At 53.4% G+C, this 18,810-nt stretch overlaps 1 protein-coding gene and 1 pseudogene across 1 annotated transcript in view; one reads left to right on the top strand and one right to left on the bottom strand.

The window, feature by feature from the left end:
- The window catches only part of LOC135405294 (zinc finger protein OZF-like), an 84,421-nt gene extending 67,751 nt beyond the window's left edge, over positions 1-16,670 (bottom strand). Inside the window, exons 1-2 of the mRNA XM_064639961.1 lie at positions 16,522-16,670; positions 15,499-16,333 (exon numbers count right to left, since the gene is read on the bottom strand). Coding sequence (XP_064496031.1) covers positions 15,499-16,333; positions 16,522-16,573 — 887 coding nt within the window. The 5' untranslated portion in view covers positions 16,574-16,670. The remainder of the gene's footprint in view (positions 1-15,498; positions 16,334-16,521) is intronic.
- On the top strand, positions 507-4,680 carry LOC135406417 (zinc finger protein 501-like; annotated as a pseudogene).
- Positions 16,671-18,810: the final 2,140 nt, after the last annotated feature.

The following is an 18,810-nucleotide window of genomic DNA, read 5'->3' as shown; positions in this document are numbered from 1 at the left end:
AGGAGATTTTGAGGGGTCCCTGAGGGGGTTCGGTGTCCTGAGGGGACTCGGGGGGGGGAGGTTGGCGGTCCCTGAAGGGGTTTGGGAGTCTCTCAGGGAGTTTGGGTTTCTGAGGAGATTGGGGGGTCACAGGTGGGCTTGGGGGATCTCTGAGGGGGTTTGGGGGTCCTGGGTGGGTTTTGCAGGGACCTTTGCAGCAGTTTTTGTGGTCTGTAGGTGGTTCCAGATGGCTTTGAGGCTCCCTTAGAGGGACTGGGGGGATCCCTGACTGGGCTTGGGGGATCCCAGGTGTGTTTTGCGGGTCACTGAGAGGGTTTAGGGAGCCCGGGGGGGGGGTGGTGGTGAGGTCTCTTAGGGGATTTGGGGGGTCTTTGAGGACGTTTCGATGGGTCCTGGGGTGGATTTCTGAGAGGATTTCAGGGGTTTTGAGGGGATTTTGTGGAGTCCCCTAAAGCCCAGCAGTGGGTTCGAGGGGTCCCTCAGCCCCCAGGGGAGAGGTCCTAGGGATGCCCCCCAAAATCGGAGGGGGGAGATATACTACATCCGGGTAAGGGGATCCCAGTGCCCCCAGTATATCCCAATAACCTTCCAGTGACCCTCAGGATGGCCCAGTAACCCCCCAGTGACCACCCAATGTATCCCACTGAGCACCCAGTTGGCCCCAGTTTGGCCCAGTAACCTCACAGTGTCCCCCCTGTGTGTCCTGATAATCCCCCAGTAACTCCCCAGTTGTCTGCCAGTGCCCCCCCAGTGTGCCCCAGTTCGCCCCCAGTCCCTGCCAGTGCCCCCTGGTTCCCCGCAGTGTGTCCCATATCCCCCAGTAAACACCCAGTGCCACCCAAAGCCCCCCGACTGTCCCCAGTGTGTCCCCAGGTGCCCTTGGCCTTTCTGTGAACATGGCAGGGAGGGGGAATGTTTTTGGTGTCAGAGGGTCCAGGGTGGGCTCCTGGGGTGAGATGGAAGGTTGGGGACATCAGGGATGGGGTTTGGGGACAGTGGAATTGGGGGAATTATGGCCATGGAGAGGCCCTGGGGACATTGGAGACACCAAGGGGGTCTCAGGGATTTAAGGGGGGAATTAGGGACACCAAGAAGGTCTTGGGAACCCCGGGGGGTCTCAGGACTCACCTGCTCTTGGTGCTGCCCCTCCTCTTTCCCCCTAGACATCATTAACCCCCCCAAATGTCTCCCAACTCCCATTTTCTTTTAATCCCCTCCCCGTACAGATCCCTTTGACCTCCCAAGACCCCTTTTAACTCCCCTAAATGAACCCAAAGCACCCCAAAACTCCCCAAATTCCTATCCAACCCCCCCCTAGATCCCCTGAAATCTCCCCCAGCCCCGCCTCAAATCCCTTCCAACTTCCCCCCCAAAGAGGGATCACCCAGCACCCTGGGACAGGAACACAGTGGGCTATACTGGGGGCACTGGGCTGTACTGGGAAGGCAGTGGTGGGGGCTCAGATGTCCCAGGACAACGTGGCCCAGCTCCAGGAGAGATCTGGGGAGCAGTGAGGAGGTACTGGTCTGTCCTGGTCTGTCCTGGTCTGTACCCCCAATCCCCAAAGCCCCTCCCCAGCTCCCCTAGGACCCTCTCGCACCCCAAAGCCCCCCTGGCCCCCCCAGGCCCCTGACTTGGTCCTGCTGCCCCTTGAGCATCTCCAGCTGCTGCAGAACCAGGCATTTCATCAGCAAATGTGCAGGTGACACCAAGCTGGGGGGTGTGTTGATGTGCTGGAAGGCAGGAGGGCTCTGCAGAGGGACCTGGCCCAGCTGGATCCATGGGCTGATTGCAAGGGGATGAGGTTCCAGCAGGCCAAGGGCCGGGTCCTGCCCTTTGGCCACAAGAAGCCCCGTCAGCCCCCCGGGCTGGGGCCAGAGTGTCTGGAGAGCAGGCAGGCAGAAAGGGAGCTGGGAGTGTGGATGGACAGGAAGCTGAAGATGAGGCAGAGTGTGGCCAGGTGGCCAAGAGGGCCAATGGCTGGTGGCCTGTGTGAAGAAGAGTGTGTCAGCAGGAGCAGGGAAGTGATTGTTGGGCTGGAGTGAGCACTGGTGAGGCCACCCCTGGAGTGCTGTGTCCAGCTCTGGGCCCCTGAGTTGAGGAAGGCCCTGGAGGGGCTGGAGCAGGTGCAGAGAAGAGCAGGGAGGCTGGGGAAGGGAGTGGAGCACAAGTGGTGTGAGGAGAGGCTGAGGGAGCTAGGGGTGTTGAGGCTGGAGAAGAGGAGGCTCAGGGGAGACCTCCTGACTGTCTGCAAGTCCCTGCCAGGAGGTTGGAGCCAGGTAGGGGGTGGGGCTGTTCTGCCAGGAAGCAGCAGTAGGACAAGAGGGCTGGGTCTTGAGCTGTGCCAGGGGAGGTTTAGGTTGGATATTAGGAAGCAATTTTGTACAGAGAGAAGTGAAAAGAGCGGGTGGGACCCCCAAAGGGAGCTTGAGGGGCGGTGGGTCACCCCTAAAGGGAGCTGGGGGGAGCCGGGGTTTTGGGGGCTGATGGGAAAGGGGTGAGACAGGGGGTAAGAGGAGGGGGGAGAGCGGGAGTGGGATTGTTGGGGTGCCTCGGTGTCCCCATGCCTTTATCCCTGGAGTGTGGGGGAGGCTGGAGAGAGGGAGGAGCTTCAAGAGCCTGGAGAGGGGGGGCACGGAAAAGGGGAAGTCTGGACAGTGGGGACCCCTGGGATCCCCTAGGACAACAAAGTGCAGAACCTGGAGAGGGGGAATGTCTGGGAATGCGGCATCCCGAAGGCGAGAGTCAGAGGAGAAGGGACCCCCAACACTCCCAGCATCCCTAAGTGGGATCCCCAGAGGGGGGAAACCAGAGAAGGGGAACTCTTAAAAGAATTTTTTTGGGCTAATCTTCATATTTTAGAGTATTTTTTAGCTGAATGTCAACTTTTTGCGGGCAGGAGTCTTCTCACTATTTCTGAAGGGCTTTTGCCTGAATCTCGATGATTTGGGGTTTTCTGGACTTTATGTTGGTGTTTTGGAGGTTTTTATGGTCACAGGATGCCCGGTGAGTTGTAGAGATGGACTTGGGCAGGAGGAACCCCCAAGCCAACGCACTCAGCCCTTGTTTTCCCCCCCATCAGGATTTGTCCTTCCCAAAGCTTGGGTGGATGGAGGAGAAGGCTGCGAGGAAGAGGAAGATGCCTTGGGCCCCCCAGGCAGGTGAGGAGGAAGTCAGTGTCCCTTTGGGCGGGTGTTGTGCTGGCTCTGTCAGCCGAGCATGGCCCCGGCTGCAGGACAACCCCGCTGGCGCCGCCGTCCTGCCGGGGCCGGAGTTGGGGGGATGTCCTTGGCCTTCCCTGTGGGCCGGAGGCAAATCCCCTCCCTGTCCTTCTTGCTTCCTGCCCCAGGCCCCGAGCTGAGGACAGAGAGCCCGGAGGACAAATCCCCCCGTGAGACCCTGGTGGGAGAGGCCGTTTTGAAGGGCTCCCCGGCGCAGGAAGGCAGCGGGGAGGAAAAGGGCCGGAGATCCCCCCGCAGGAGGGGCTCCAAAGCCATCCCAGGGTGCTCTGAGGAGGAAAGAGCCAGCCTGTGCCGGGAAGGCGGCCGGAGCTTGAGGGGGAGCTCTGAACTGGTGATCCCTGAGCAGCCTCCCAGCAGGGAGAAACCCTTCAGGTGTTTGGAATGTGGGAAGAGCTTTAGGAGGAGCACCACCCTCCTCACCCACCAGCACATCCACACTGGAGAACATCCGTACACATGTGGTCAATGTGGAAAGAGCTTCAGGAGCAACACCACTCTGATCCAGCACCAGATTATCCACAGTGCGGAAAGGCCTTACAGATGTGGGGAGTGTGGGAAGAGCTTCAGGCAGAGCTCCAGCCTCTGCATCCACCAGCGCATCCACACTGGGGAATGGCCCTACATGTGTGGGGAATGTGGGAAGAGCTTCACTGACAGCTCCAACCTGATCCGACACCAGCGTATCCACACCATGGAACGGCCCCACACGTGTGGGGAATGTGGGAAGAGCTTCATGCGAAAATCCCACCTCTTCACCCACCAGCGCTTGCACACTGGGGAACGGCCCCACACGTGTGGGGAGTGTGGGAAGAGCTTCAATGACAGCTCTGGCCTCCATGTGCACCGTCGCATTCACACCGGGGAACGGCCCTACAAGTGTGTTGAGTGTGGGGAAAGCTTCAGGACCAGCTCCAGCCTCCGCTCTCACCATCTCATCCACAGCGGGGAACGGCCCTACAAGTGCTTGGAATGTGGGAAGGGGTTTCAGACCAGCTCAGATCTCTTGAAGCACAAGCCGACACACACAGGGGAGTGGGCCTTCCACTGCACCTACTGCGGGAAGGGCTTCAACCAGAACTCCACCCTTGTCATACACCGGCGCATCCACACTGGAGAGAGGCCCTACAAGTGTGGGGAGTGTGGGAAGAGGTTTAAACGCAGCTCACATGTCATCCAGCACCAGCGGACACACACGGATGAGAGGCCCTTCCGCTGCACCGACTGTGGGAAGGGCTTCAACCAGAGTGGTAACCTCGTCACCCACCGCCGCATCCACACCGGGGAGAGGCCCTACAAGTGTGGGGAGTGTGGGAAGAGCTTCACCGACAGCTCTGGCTTGACCTCACACCAACGGACCCACCGGTAAAGGAAGCCCTACCAGTGCCCCGACTGCGGGAAGAGCTTCGGCCGCTGCTTCCACCTCAAAAGAAGCCCCTGATGCTGAGGCAACCCCTGGAGTCCAGTGACTGTCAGTTCATCCCTCTTGACCACAAAGGGCCAGTCCCCTTTCCCAGGGGCAGCTTCTTCCAACAGAATCCTTTTTGGGGGTGTGTGTGGAGATTCCTGCCTTGGCTGGGGACCCCCCAAGGTCAGTTCTGGAGGTTGAGAGCAGAGATCTCCCCACGAGCGTTGGTTTGGGGGAGTTCCATCCATCTCTAGTTAAGAATTATTGCTTTTGTGCCAGCTTGAGTAGAATTGCTTCAACAATTGCTTTAGTGTAGAGCACTGTCCTGTCTTATCCTGTACTCTGGTAGTTTTAGTGTTTCTATTGTGCAGTAAATAATTCTGATGAAGTCTTTTGTCTGATCATTTGTAACCCTAAATAAATTTCTTTCTATGAATCGATCTGATTTGCCATCATTAAACCTGGAGGACAAAAATGATTCAATCACACCTCTGTAATTCCTCTGAACTGAAAATGTTGTCATTAATTCAAGGCTGAGATTGGATCCAGCAGCCCCCGACACCCCACAGTCAGTTGGGAGCTCGGGGGGCCAGCCCCTTTTGCCAACTTGCCTGTGCCCAAAGACCCCCCATGGGACCGTCAGACCCACCAGACCACCCCCTCTTTTCTACCCTTCTCCCTGTTTCTCCCATTTTCCCATTGTCCCCTTAATCCTCATTTCCCCCCCTGAACAGTTTTTGGGTCCAAATCACCACTTTTTGCTCCCTCTCCTGTGGACACTGAAGGAGAAAATGAGGCTGCACACACAGAGTTCCATTCCGGGACTTGTCCTCCCATATTTCCGGCGTCCCCCTTTCCTTGGGGTTCCTTTGGAAACAGCACCTGGGCTTTGTCTTTTAGTCCACTGGAATTCCCAGCATGGCCCCAAAGCAGTGCCCTGATCCCACACATTCCCCTCCCCTCATGTCCTGGCTGTGTTCAGCCACCAGACAAAAACACAGGCTGCCATGCAGAGCGTTCCAAGTGGTTTCCACTTTGGCAAACAGCACTCTCTGGATGGAAAACACCAGCTGCTGCTGCCTTTTGTTGTTCCCACAGAAATTCTCAGGGTTCCTTTGCTTCCAGGAGGCCCCACATGTCCCAATGGCCCCTTGATTCCATGAGCTTCCACAGTCTCCAAAGGTTCCTTTAGTTCCATGAGGCCCTGCAGTCCCAAAATGCCCTTTGGATTCTCAGAGATTTCCCACTGTCCCAGGGTCCCTTGTGCTTCAGAAGGAGCTGCAGTGGGACAGTGGCCCCTTGGTTCCGTGAGCTCTGCAGTGTTCCAGGAATCCTTGGGTTCCAGGAGAGCCTGCAGTTTCACAAGGAGCACTTGAATGCAGGAGGTTCTGCAGGGTCCCAATGGCCCCTGGATTCTGGGAGGTTCAGAAATATCTCCGGGCTCCCTTGGTTCCAGGAGGACACACATGTCAGCAGGAACCCTTGGTTCTAGAAGGTTCCACAGTGTCCCAGAATTCCTTTGATTTCATGAGGCCCTGGATTGTCCCAATGGACTCCTGATTCCATCAGCCCCCTCAATGTCCCAATGGTCCCTTGGTTCCATGAGTTTCCTCTGTGTCCCAGGATTCCTTTTGTTCCATGGGGAGCTGCAATGTCACAATGGGCCCTGAATTCCAGGAGTTTTCCCAGGGTGACAGTGCTGCCTTGATTCCATGAGATTGCCCAGTGTCTCAGGGCTCCTTTGGCTCCAGAAGGCCCTGCAGTGTTACAGTGGTCCTTGGTTCCATGAGGTTCCACCATGTCCCTGCTGGAACATGTGTGGCTGTGATGCTGCCCTGTCGCTGATAACGTCGGAACGGCCAGAGCGACACAGATATCAGACGTAGTCCAGGTGTAAGGTGAACAGGAAGCTGTTTATTGCTCTCAAGTGTTTCTTTTATACTCTTTGTACACTATCGTGCCACAACACAATTGGTCAAAAGTCTCAAGCATAAAAAACTGTAGACACTGCACACACCCTTATTGGTGACACTGAAGACACTGTGCATGCTGTGACATGCTATTGGTGACACTACACACATTTTGATTGGTGACCTTTGGTCTGGGCTGCATTACGTTTGTTCCGTCCGGCATTACAGTAAATATTTCCTAAAAGTTGTTTAAATTCCTCATCACTAATTGCCAGGCTGCTGACAGGTTCTCTGTCAACCCCGACATCAAGTAATGAGTGTTATCTCTTAGGAAAAAACAAGAAAGGGGGAGAAGAACAAATGTTAGACCTTGTGTCTGCTACAATTCACTTTCTTTAGGAACTTAGTCTTATTCCTACTCAAAGACTTGCTATTTATACCAATAACACTCACACACACAAAACTTTGGCTACTGGGGAGAAAAAATATTATTAATAATTTCTCCTGCTTTTGGCAACAGTTTATGGTACTTGTAAACCTTGGAAACTAAACCAACCAACACATGAAGCAACCATGCAGTGGCAGAGCTGACTGCTCTATACTGCAAACAGGAGCCAGCTCTCAGAAATGACTGATCTTCTAGAAAAGTTGTGTGATAACTACAAATTCCAAATGTTAGTGTTAATTCTTGTGCCTATGATACACTGGTAAAAATTTCTGAATTCACTAGAAAAATGTTCACCTTAGGAGTTTATAAGCTAACTCATTGCATAGAGCAGAAAAAGTCACCTGCAGTAACACCTGCTTTCCAGCATGGCCTGCAGTCCCCTCACAGGTAAAAGGATTGGAAGCATTCAGTTTATCAGCTGAAATCATCAGATGACACCACAGCAACCTCCATGTCCTTTGCAAACCTTTTAAGATCTCAAACTTAAGACAATATTCTGCCCTACAAAAATAAAGAAACCCTTTCCAAAATACCCAGTAAAAAAGAAAATTGTATGTCAGGTAACAATATTTTTCAAACCAATGAAGAGTTCCCTCACATATCTGAGAGCAAAGCTGAGCTCATTTAAAAATTATCCTGTATTTTGAACATAGAAAGCACTCTATAAATGATTAATATTATTACTACTGTTCATCATTCCATGCAGAGCTCTCACAGCAAAGTCAAAGGAAATTCTCTGTTACAAACAACAGCAGAGTCACACAAGTCTAAGATCACAGGTATGAGAATGAGATTAAACAATATATAACTATTAAAAATATTGTAAGTGAAGTCAGGTATAATCACAGGTAGCAGATTGAATATTCACATCTGAGTCCTCTACAAAACCTAGATAAGACAGAATTACAAAAACCCTAGAAAAGCAACGTTTTAATTAATTTTTTAAGGGAAGCTCCTTGGATTTACACATTTTTTTTTCAAGTTTTAAATGAGCTGTTAGAACTGAAATGTTATTAAATCTGAAAACCGTTTTCCAGTCTCCCATATTTCCATGATGTGCTCTAAAACGTGTGTGTGCAGCACATTTCAGTCCTGCTCACAGGACATTTTACCACAGATGAGGGATCTGGATTTTCTTCTAATTTGGGGATTCCTATAAACAATCTCTGATTTACTTACAGTACAAGTCCACACAATTCCATGATTTTGGTGTTCACAGAGTGGCACAAAGGGTGTTTTCAGTGATTCTTCTGGTAACACATGACAAACTTATTTTCTGAGGTTTTGTGGAGGGGGGGCAGTTTTGTAAAACTCTTTAGCAACCTGCCTTGTAGCCCAGTTCCTTATTGCTCAAATTCTCCCTGGATGACACCGTGCCACAGCACCAGAGCACCCGGACAGACTCCAGCAGGGTGAAGGTGGAATGGTTTCATGGAGCCTGATGGATTCAGTTTGGATTTCACTGAAGTTTACACAAGCCCCAGACCCTGTTTTAGATACAGCAATGAAGGCAAAACTTCTTATCCTGCCAGAAGAACCACCACATTTCACACATTCCACACACAGAATCCTGCAGGAGCAAAGTTCTTTTGTCTGACATTACTCTGATGGACCCAGGCTGCTCAACCAGCACCAGAAAAATGCATCTACATTCCTTGAACTCAGCTCTTCAATTGTACATCAAACCCTCCTTCTGCACCTTTGTGAAACTGTCCCTGGGTGTGATTTGGGAGCAGATACAACCCAGCATACCTAGATAGCCTCATCTCCTCGGATGGTAAGACTGATGGAGATAGACAACAGGTTAGCAAAGGCATATAGTGCTTTTGGAAAGCTTCATAAAAGAGTTTGGCAAAACAAATACCTGAAGAAAAGTACAAAGATCAGTGTTTACAGAACCATAGTGCTGTCTACTCTATTATACGGATCTGAATCATGGGTCATCTACCGCCACCACCTGCGTCTCCTAGAACACTTCCGACAACGCTGCCTCTGCACAATCCTAAACATCCACTGGTCAGATTATGTGACCAATACATCTGTTCTAGAACAAGCAGCAGTCACAAGTATTGAGGCCATGTTGCTGAGAACACAGCTGCATTGGGCAGGGCACGTCTCCAGGATGAAGGACCAACCACCCCCTCCCTAAGATCTTGCTTTATGGTGAACTTACCACTGGCTGCCGCATGAGAGGAGCCTCGAAGAGAAGATACAAGGACTCCCTGAAACAACATCTCAGCCTTGGCCATATTGATCAAAATATAACTGGTCTACTCTGACCTCCAGTCGGGAGGCCTGGAGACACACCATCTATAACGCTGCTGTCTCCTTTGAGAACGCAGCAGGATCACCCTCGAGGAGAAAAGACAACGCAGAAAGAATCTTGCCTTGCAGAATATACCATCTAAGGAGTCTTTCTGCTGTGCCTTTTGCAATTGGATATGTCTGTCTCGTATTGGTCTCATAAGTCACCAGCGTGCCTGTAACAAACGTGGATAGAGCCTTCCTAAATCATCGTTTGCAAAGCCTCGCCATGATGATGATGAGCTGGAGCAAGGTGGGGGGGGATGTGTCACTTCTCTATGACATCACATGCTCCCTGTGACATCACACCTCCCCTATGACATCACATCCATCATATGATATCACATCTCTCCTGTGATATCATATCATCCCTGTGACGTCACATCCTCCCTGTGACATCCCAGCTCTCCTGTGACATCACATCCTTCCTGTGACATCACACCTGTCTGTGACATCACATCTCTCCTATGACGTCACATACACCATATGACATCACACCCTTCCTGTGACATCACAGCTCCCCTGTGACATCATAGCTGATGTAACATCCATCATATAACATCACATCTCTCCTGTAATACCATATCATCCCTGTGACATCACACATTCCCTGTGACATCACATCCTCCATGTGACATCACATCCTTCATGTGACATCACCACTCCCCTATGATGTCACATCCATCATATCACATCTCTCCTGTGATATCATATAATCTCTGTGACATCATATCATCTCTGTGACATCACATCCTCCCCATGACATCACAGCTCCTCTGTGACATCACATCCTCCCTGTGACATCAGAGCTGACATCATGTCCATCATATGACGTCACAACCTTCCTGTGACATCGCATCACCTCTATGACATCACATCCATCATATGGCATCACACCTCTCATGTGATATCATATAATCCCTGTGACGTCACATCCTCCCCTGTGACATCACATTGTCCCTGCAACATCAAAGCTCCCCTATGACATCACATCCTTGCTATGCAATCACATCACCCTTATGACATTACACCTCCCTTGTGACATCACAGCTCCCCTGTGACATCACACCTAACCTGTGACATCACATCCGTCCCTGTAACATCACACGTCTCCTGTGACTTCACATCCTTCCTGTGACATCACATCTGTCCTAGGATGTCACATCCATCATATGACAACACATCTCTTCTGTGATATTCTATCATCCCTGTGACATCACGTCTTCTCCTCTGACATCACATCCTCTCCATGACATCACACCTCCCCGATGACATCACATCCTCCAATCTGATATCACATCCTCCCTGTGACATCACAATATCCCCTGTGACATCACATCCTTGTTGTGACATCACATCTCCCCATGACATCACATCTCCCCTATGACATCACATTCTCCCTGTGACATCACAGCTCCCCTATGACAACACACCATCACATCACAGCCCCCTGTGACACCACAGCTGACATCTGTCCATCATATGACATCACATCCTTCCTGTGACATCACATCTCTTCTATGACATCAGATCCATCATATGACATCACAACTCTCCTGTGATATATCATTCTTCTGACGTTACGTCCTCCCCTGTGACATCACACCTTCCCTATGACATCACACCTCCATGTGACATCAAAGGTGACGTCACATCCATCATATGACATCACATCTCTCCTGTGAAATCATATCATCCCTGTGACATCACATCCTCCCTGTGACATCACAGATGCCTTATGACATCACATCCCCCGTAACATCACATTCTTCCTGGGACATCACATCTCACCTATGATGTCACATTCATCATATGACATAACATCTCATAGAAATATCACAACTCCCCATGACATCGCAGCCTCCTGTGACATCACAGCTGACGTCACACCCATCGTTTGACATCACATCCTTCTCAAGACATCACATCTCCCCTGTAACATCACAGTTCCACTGTGACATCACACCTGCCCTGTGACATCACATCTCCCCTATGAGGTCACATCCATCATTTGACATCACACCTCTCCTGTGATATCATAGCATTCCTCTGACATCAAACCTGCCCCATGACATCAGATACTTCCTGTAACATCATAGCCCCCCCATGACGTCACATCCATCACATGACATCATGTCTCTCCTGTGATATCATATCATCCCTGTGACTTCACAGCTCCCCTGTGACATCACACCCTCCCCTGTGACATCACACATCTCCTGTGACATCACATCTCCCCCATGACATCACATCCATGATATGAAAACACATCCTTCCCGTGACATCACAGCTCCCCTATGACATTACCTCCTCCCCTGTGACATCACACCTCTCCTATGACATCACATCCTCCCCGTGTCATCACATCCTTCCTATGACATCATATCTCCCCTATGACATCACAACCATCATATGACATCACATATCCCTTGTGATATCACATCCTTATTGTGACATCAATGCTCCTCTATGACATCACATCCATCATATGACATCACATCCTTTCTGTGACATCACATTTCCTCTATGACAGCACACCTCCCCATGACATCACATGTCCCCTATGACATCAGATCTCCCCTGTGATGTCACAACCATCATATGACATCACACCTCTCCGGTGATATCATATCATCCCTATGATGTCACATCCTCCTCTGTGACATCACATCCTCCCCATGACATCACAAAACAACCATATGACATCACATCCTTCCTGTGACATCATAGCTCCCTCATGACGTCGCATCCATCATCTGACATCACATCTCCCTTGTGACATCACGTCCACCCTTTGACATCACAATGTCCCCTGTGACATCACATCCTTCCTGTGGCATCACATATCCTCTATGAAGTCACATCCATCATATGACATCACATCTCTCCTGTGATATCATATCATCCCTCACCTGATGCAACTTAAGGCCTTTTCCTCTCTTCCTGTCACTAAAGGCTTTGCAGAAGAGACTGACTCCCACACCCACTAAAACCTCCTTTCAGGTCATTGCAGAGAGCAATGAGGTCCCCCCTGAGCCTCCCCTTCTCCACACTCAACAAGCCCAGTTCCCTCAGCCGTCCCTCAGCAGACATGTTTTCCAGAGCCTTCCCCAGCTCCGTTCCCTTCTCTGGACACGCTCCAGCCCCTCAAGGGCCTTTTGGCACTGAGGGGCCAGAACTGGACACAGCACTCCAGCTGGGGCCTCCCCAGTGCCCAGCACAGAGGGGCAATCAGTTCTCTGCTCCTGCTGGCCACACTCTTCTCCACAAAGGCCACGATGCCCTTGGCCTTCTTGCCCCCCTGGGCACACTCTGCCTCATATCCAGTCCCTGTCAAGCAGCACCCCCAAGTCCCTTCCTGCTGAGCAGCTCTCCAGCCCCTCTGTCCCCAGCCTGGAGCGTTCCAGGGGGTTGTTGGGACCCAAGGGCAGGCCCTGACACTTGGCCTTATTGATCCAGCCTGTCCAGAGCCCTCTGCAGAGCCTTCCTGCCCTCCAGCACATCCAAAATCAAACACAACATGGTGTTATCCATGACTTTCCGGAGGGGGCACTCGATCCCCTGGCCCATATCATCCAGAATCACCCAGATCATCCAGAAGCAGCCCCAACCCTGAGCCCTTGGGAACCCCACGAGTGACTGGCCCCACCTGGATTTCCTTCCATTCCCCACCACTCCCTGGCCCATCAGCCACTTTGTCACCCAGCAAACAGTTCCCTGGGCAAGCCATGAGCAGCCAGTTTGTGCAGGAGATGCTGGGGGAGATGGTGCCAAAGGCTTTCTGGAATTCCACAGAGACACATCCCAGCCTTTCCCTCAGCTGCTGAGCGGGTCCTTTGTCAGAGAAGGAGATGAGGTTGGTCAGGCAGGACCTGCCTTTCCCAACCCCACGCTGGCTGGGCCTGATCCCCTGGTTGTCCTGCCCGTGCCATGGGGTGGTACTGAGGAGGATCTGCTGCATGGACTTCCCTGGTCCTGAGGTCAATGGGACAGGCCAGGAGTTCCCCAGATGCTCCTTTTGGCCCTTCCTGTGCATGGGCATCCCATGTGTTTGTTGCCAGTCAGCTGGGACTTGTGCAGTTGTGCAGCACTGCTGGGGAATGAGTGAGAGTGGCTTGGCCAGCTCTTTCTCCAGCTCCCTCAGGACTCTTGGCTGTATCCCATGTGGGCCCAGGCACTTGGGGGGGTCTCACTGGCAGAGCAGGTCACTGACCATTTCCTCCTGCATTGTGGGGGCTTCACTCAGCTCCCCATCACCAGCTTCCAGCCAAAGCCTGCCTGCCAGGTGTCCAAGGGGTCAGTTCTGCTGCCCCCTCCTTCCTTCCCCCACAATGGAAAACTCCCTCATTTTGGGTCCCTGTGCCCCAGATGGTTCCAACCACCACCTCACCCACCAGTCCCACAATCATGGAATGCTTTGGCTTCGGAGGGGCCTTCAAGAGCATCTCAACATCCTCATAGAAAAGAATTCCTTCCTACTATTTCCTCCAACCCTTCCCTCTATGCATGTGAAGCCACTGCCCCTTGTCCTGTCACTCCAGGCCCTTGTCCAAACTCTCTCCATCTTTCTGGTTGGCTCCCTTCAGGCACTGGAAAACCACAATTAGGTCAGCCCAAAGCCTTCTCTTCTCCATCTTCAACAATCCCAGTTTTCTCAGGCCTGAGATATTTCTGAACCTCCCAGAATCCAGGGGCCATTGGGACCCTGCAGAACCTCCTGCATTCAAGTGCTCCTTGTGAAACTGCAGGCTCTCCTGGAACCCAAGGATTCCTGGAACACTGCAGAGCTCACGGAACCAAGGAGCCACTGTCCCACTGCAGCTCCTTCTGAAGCACAAGGGACCCTGGGACAATGGGAAATCTCCGAGAATCCAAAGGGCATTTGGGGACTGCAGGGTCTCGTGGAACTAAAGGAACCTTTGGAGACTGGGGAAGCTCATGGAATCAAGGGGCCATTGTGACATGTGGGGCCTCCTGGAAGCAAAGGAACCCTGAGATTTTTTGTGGGAAAAAGTTAAGGCAGCAGCAGCTGCATTCAGTTAATCAGGATCCAAAAGGAGTGTTTTGGCCTTGACTGGTGTTTTCCATCCAGAGAGTGCTGTTTGCCAAAGTGGAAACCACTTGGAACACTCTGCATGGTAGCCTGTGTTTTTCTCTGGTGGCTGAACACAGCCAGCACATGAGGGGAGGGGAATGTGTGGGATCAGGGCACTGCTTTGGGGCCATGCTGGGAATTTCAGTGGACTAAAAGACAAAGCCCAGGTGCTGTTTCCAAAGGAAACCCAATGAAAGGGGGACGCCGGAAAGATGGGAGGACAAGTCCCAAAATGGAACTCTGTGTGTGCAGCCTCATTTTCTCCTTCAGTGCCCACAGGAGAGGGGGCAAAAAGTATTGGTTGGGACCCCAAAACTGTTTTGGGGGAAAATTGGAGATTGAGGGGACAATGGGAAAGTGGGAGGAACAGGGAAAAGGGTGGAAAAGGAGGGATAGTCTGGCAGGTCCCACAGTCCTATGGGGGTCTTTGGGCACAAGGGGGTTAGGAAATGGGGGGGCAGGCCTTGAGCTTCCAACTTCCTGTGGTGTGCTGGGGGCTGCTGGATCCTATCTCAGCCTTGGATCATGCCAACAGTTTCAGTTTAGAGTAATTACAGAGGTGTGACAGAATCACTTTTGTCCTCCAGGTTTTACTGATGGCAAATCAGATCTATTGATACAAATGAATTACTTAGGGTTACAAATGATCAGACAAAAGATTTTCATCATAATTATTTACTGCACAAAATACACACTAAAACTACCAGGAGTACAGGATAAGAGAGGACAGTGCTATACACTAAAGCAATTGTTGAAGCAATTCTACTCAAGCTGCCACAAAAGCAATAATTCTTAGAGATGGATAAAACTTCCCCAGACCAACGCTTGTGGGGAGATCTCTGCTCTCAACCTCCAGCACTGACCATGGGGGGTCCCCAGCCAAGGCAGGAATCTCCAAACATCCTCCAGGAAGGATTCTGTTGAAAGAACCTGCCCCTGGGAAAGGGGACTGGCCGTTTCTGGTCAAAAGTGATGGAGTGACAGTCACTGGACTCCAGGGGTTGCCTCACAATCAGGGGCTTCATTCAGGGTGGAAGCAGCGGCCGAAGCTCTTCCCACGGTTGGGAAACTGGTAGGGTTTCTCTTTCTCTTACCGGTGGGTCCGCTGGTGTTTGGTCAAATTAGAGCTGTCGGTGAAGCTCTTCCCACACTCCCCACACTTGTAGGGCCTTTCCCCGGTGTGGATGCGCCGGTGGGTGACGAGGTTGGAGTTCTGCTTGAAGCCCTTCCCGCAGTCGGTGCAGCGGAAGGGCCTCTCATCCGTGTGCGTCCGCTGGTGCAGGAGGAGACTGGAGCTGGTCTGAAACCTCTTTCCACATTCCAAGCACTTGTAGGGCCTCTCCCCTGTGTGAATGCGCCGGTGGGTGACGAGGTCGGAGTTCTGGATGAAGTCCTTCCCACAGTCGGTGCAGCGGAAGGGCCTCTCATCCGTGTGCGTCTGCTGGTGCCTGAGGAGACTGGAGCTGGTGTGAAACCCCTTTCCACACTCCAAGCACTTGTAGGGCCGTTCCCCAGTGTGGATGCGCTGGTGCGTGAGGAGATCAGAGCTGTCCCTGAAGCTCTTCCCACACTCCCCACACGTGTAGGGCTGTTCCCCTGTGTGGATCTGCTGGTGTCGTATCAGGTGGAAGCTCCTCCTGAAACTCTTCCCACATTCCAAGCACTTGAAGGGCTTTTTTCTAGAGGGAGGTTGCCTCTGGACTACGAGGTCAGAGGTCCTGCGGAAGCTCTGTCTGCCTTCCTGGCACAGGCTGGCTCTTTCCTCCTCAGAGCACCCTGGGATGGCTTTGGAGCCCCTCCTGCGGGGGGATCTCCGGCCCTTTTCCTCCCCGCTGCCTTCCTGCGCCGGGGAGCCCTTCAAAACGGCCTCTCCCACCAGGGTCTCACGGGGGGATTTGTCCTCCGGGCTCTCCATCCTCAGCTCGGGGCCTGGGGCAGGAAGCAAGAAGGACAGGGAGGGGATTTGCCTCCGGCCCACAGGGAAGGCCAAGGACATCCCCCCAACTCCGGCCCCGGCAGGACGGCGGCGCCAGCGGGGTTGTCCTGCAGCCGGGGCCATGCTCGGCTGACAGAGCCAGCACAACACCCGCCCAAAGGGACACTGACTTCCTCCTCACCTGCCTGGGGGGCCCAAGGCATCTTCCTCTTCCTCGCAGCCTCCTCCTCCATCCGCCCAAGCTTTGGGAAGGACAAATCCTGATGGGGGGAAAACAAGGGCTGAGCGCGTTGGCTTGGGGGTTCCTCCTGCCCAAGTCCATCTCTAGAACTCACGAGGCATCCTGTGACCATAAAAACCTCCAAAACACCAAGATTCAGCCCAGAAAAACCCAAACCATCACAATTCAGACAAAAACTCCTCAGAAATAAGAAGACCCTCACCCACCCAAACTGCAAAAAGTTGAGATTCAGCTAAAAAAATACTCCAAAATATGAAGATTAGACCAAAAAAACTCTCCCAAAAACAAACTGGGGTGTGGGGGCAGCCTGGGAAACCAGGGCTTTGCTCCCTCGGCTCTGCAGGGGCTTCCCAGGGGCTCTCAGCCTCCTTTGGGCATCCCCTACTCCAGCGTGGGCACCTCCCGGGCTGCAGGGGGGTCTCTGCTCCATCCTGGACTCATCCACAGGTCACAGGCCCTTCCGCTCAGGGTCACCCAGAGCTCCAGCTGGTTCCGTGGAGCAGTGATCCTCTGGCCTTCTGCCAGTGCAGGGACCTTGCTAGGGCTGTTCCTCGAGGTTATCTGGCCCCCTGCTAGCCCAGGGCTGTTTCTCCAAACCACCAAACCACATGTGCCAAACGCCCTGGTTGGTCAGTGCCGGCTGGGGGAGCGGGCACTCAGTGAGGGGATGAGAAAACTGCACCCGGGGCTGGGCTGAAAGAGGCTTCAGCACCACTTCTGATGGCCCACGGGCAGCATCTGGCTTCTTCCAAACAGAGAGATGGCACTTGTTCCTCTGCAGGGAGTCAAGGGCAGCAGGGTGACTCCTGCATGGATGGAGTGGCAGAGGATCCCTTGGGTCCCCAGGATGGATCAGCACTCAGGGATACAAACTGACCTTGGGCTCAGGATGCAGCTGCCAGCACAGATTTCCCTGCAAAGTCTGCAGTGAGTCAAGCTCTGCACAGGAGATTGTGCCCCATGGATGGGACTGAAGAGGCTCCCTCAGGTCCCCAGAAGGAATCAGGAACCAGCAAAAGACACAAAAGGCCCCCCCAAAGAGTTCTGTGGGAGTGTCCTGTAGGGAGGGGACAGTGTCACCCCACCAGGGCGGGGCTGGCAAGTGGGAGGCTGCTCCAGGGCTCTGCAAGAGGCCTCCTGCTCTGCTCAGCCCCACCACTGCCTGGTACCAACACCCCCGGCTGCCCCCGGCCCTGGGCAGCTCTGCTGCCACAGGCTGTGCCCTCACCGTGGCCCTGCAATGGCCCTGCCTGTCCCTCACCCGTGGCCCTGCCCGTGGCCCTGTCCCTTGGCTCTCTCTCTGCCAGCTCAGTGTGGGGCACACGGGCTGGGGGTCCCTCCCAAGCCCCCCGGGCAGCCGGCGTTGGCTGGGGGGATGTGAGGGCTGGGCCTGCTCAGCACAGCCCCGGCCTCGTGCCCAGCGCCTCTTTCCTGACCCACACAAGAGCTTCCCGGCCCCCCCAGGGCTCCCCTGCTGCTGCCTCTGCTCCTGGCCCTGCCTTTGCTGCTCCCTTGGCTGGGGCAGTGGCTGCAGGGGGGGGATGGCAGCAGCTTCAGCTCCACGGCACTTCCTGGGGGGAGCTCAGCCCGGGGGGGGACGGGCAGGGACCTGATGGGGATGGACAGGGGCCCAGCAGGGACAGACAGGGCCTGCAGGGGAAGGCACAGGGACAACCTGGACCCCCACACTGCCAGGGCTGTCTCTGCTCCTCCTTGCAGGCTCCGTGGCCAGGCACAGTTTGTGTTCCTGGGTGCCCACCATCTCAGCACTTGGAGACGCTCAAATCAGCGCCCGCAGCTCTGCAGCAAAGCCCCAGCTCACCTGGCACACAGGGGATGGAGACAACACCTGCTCGGGGATGGGCACCTTCGCCTCTTCCCCACCACGGGGCTCTCCTTCCTCAGCAGCACCTCTGCCTTGCACTTATTCTCAGCCTCACCTCAGGGACAGCTCTGGGCTCACCTCCGCGCCACTTCTCAGCCTCACCTCAGGGCCTGGGCTCAAGGACAGGAACCTGCAGGGAGGGGACATCATGGGCAAGCTGAGGGCTGCCTGCTTGCACTGGCCTCTGGGCTTCCTTCTCCTTTTACAACCAGCCCACAACTTAGCCTGCTTTTCTAACATCACACATTTACAGACTAACCTTGGAGATAGATATGGACAGACATCTCTATCACCCTGGGGATAGAGCCTCAAGCATGTGCTGCCACAGGAATGGCAATCAGAGA

The sequence above is a fragment of the Pseudopipra pipra genome, chromosome W (genome assembly GCF_036250125.1).
Source record: "Pseudopipra pipra isolate bDixPip1 chromosome W, bDixPip1.hap1, whole genome shotgun sequence".
In the NCBI taxonomy this organism is placed as follows: domain Eukaryota; kingdom Metazoa; phylum Chordata; class Aves; order Passeriformes; family Pipridae; genus Pseudopipra; species Pseudopipra pipra.
This window is presented reverse-complemented; position numbering and strand designations above follow the sequence as displayed.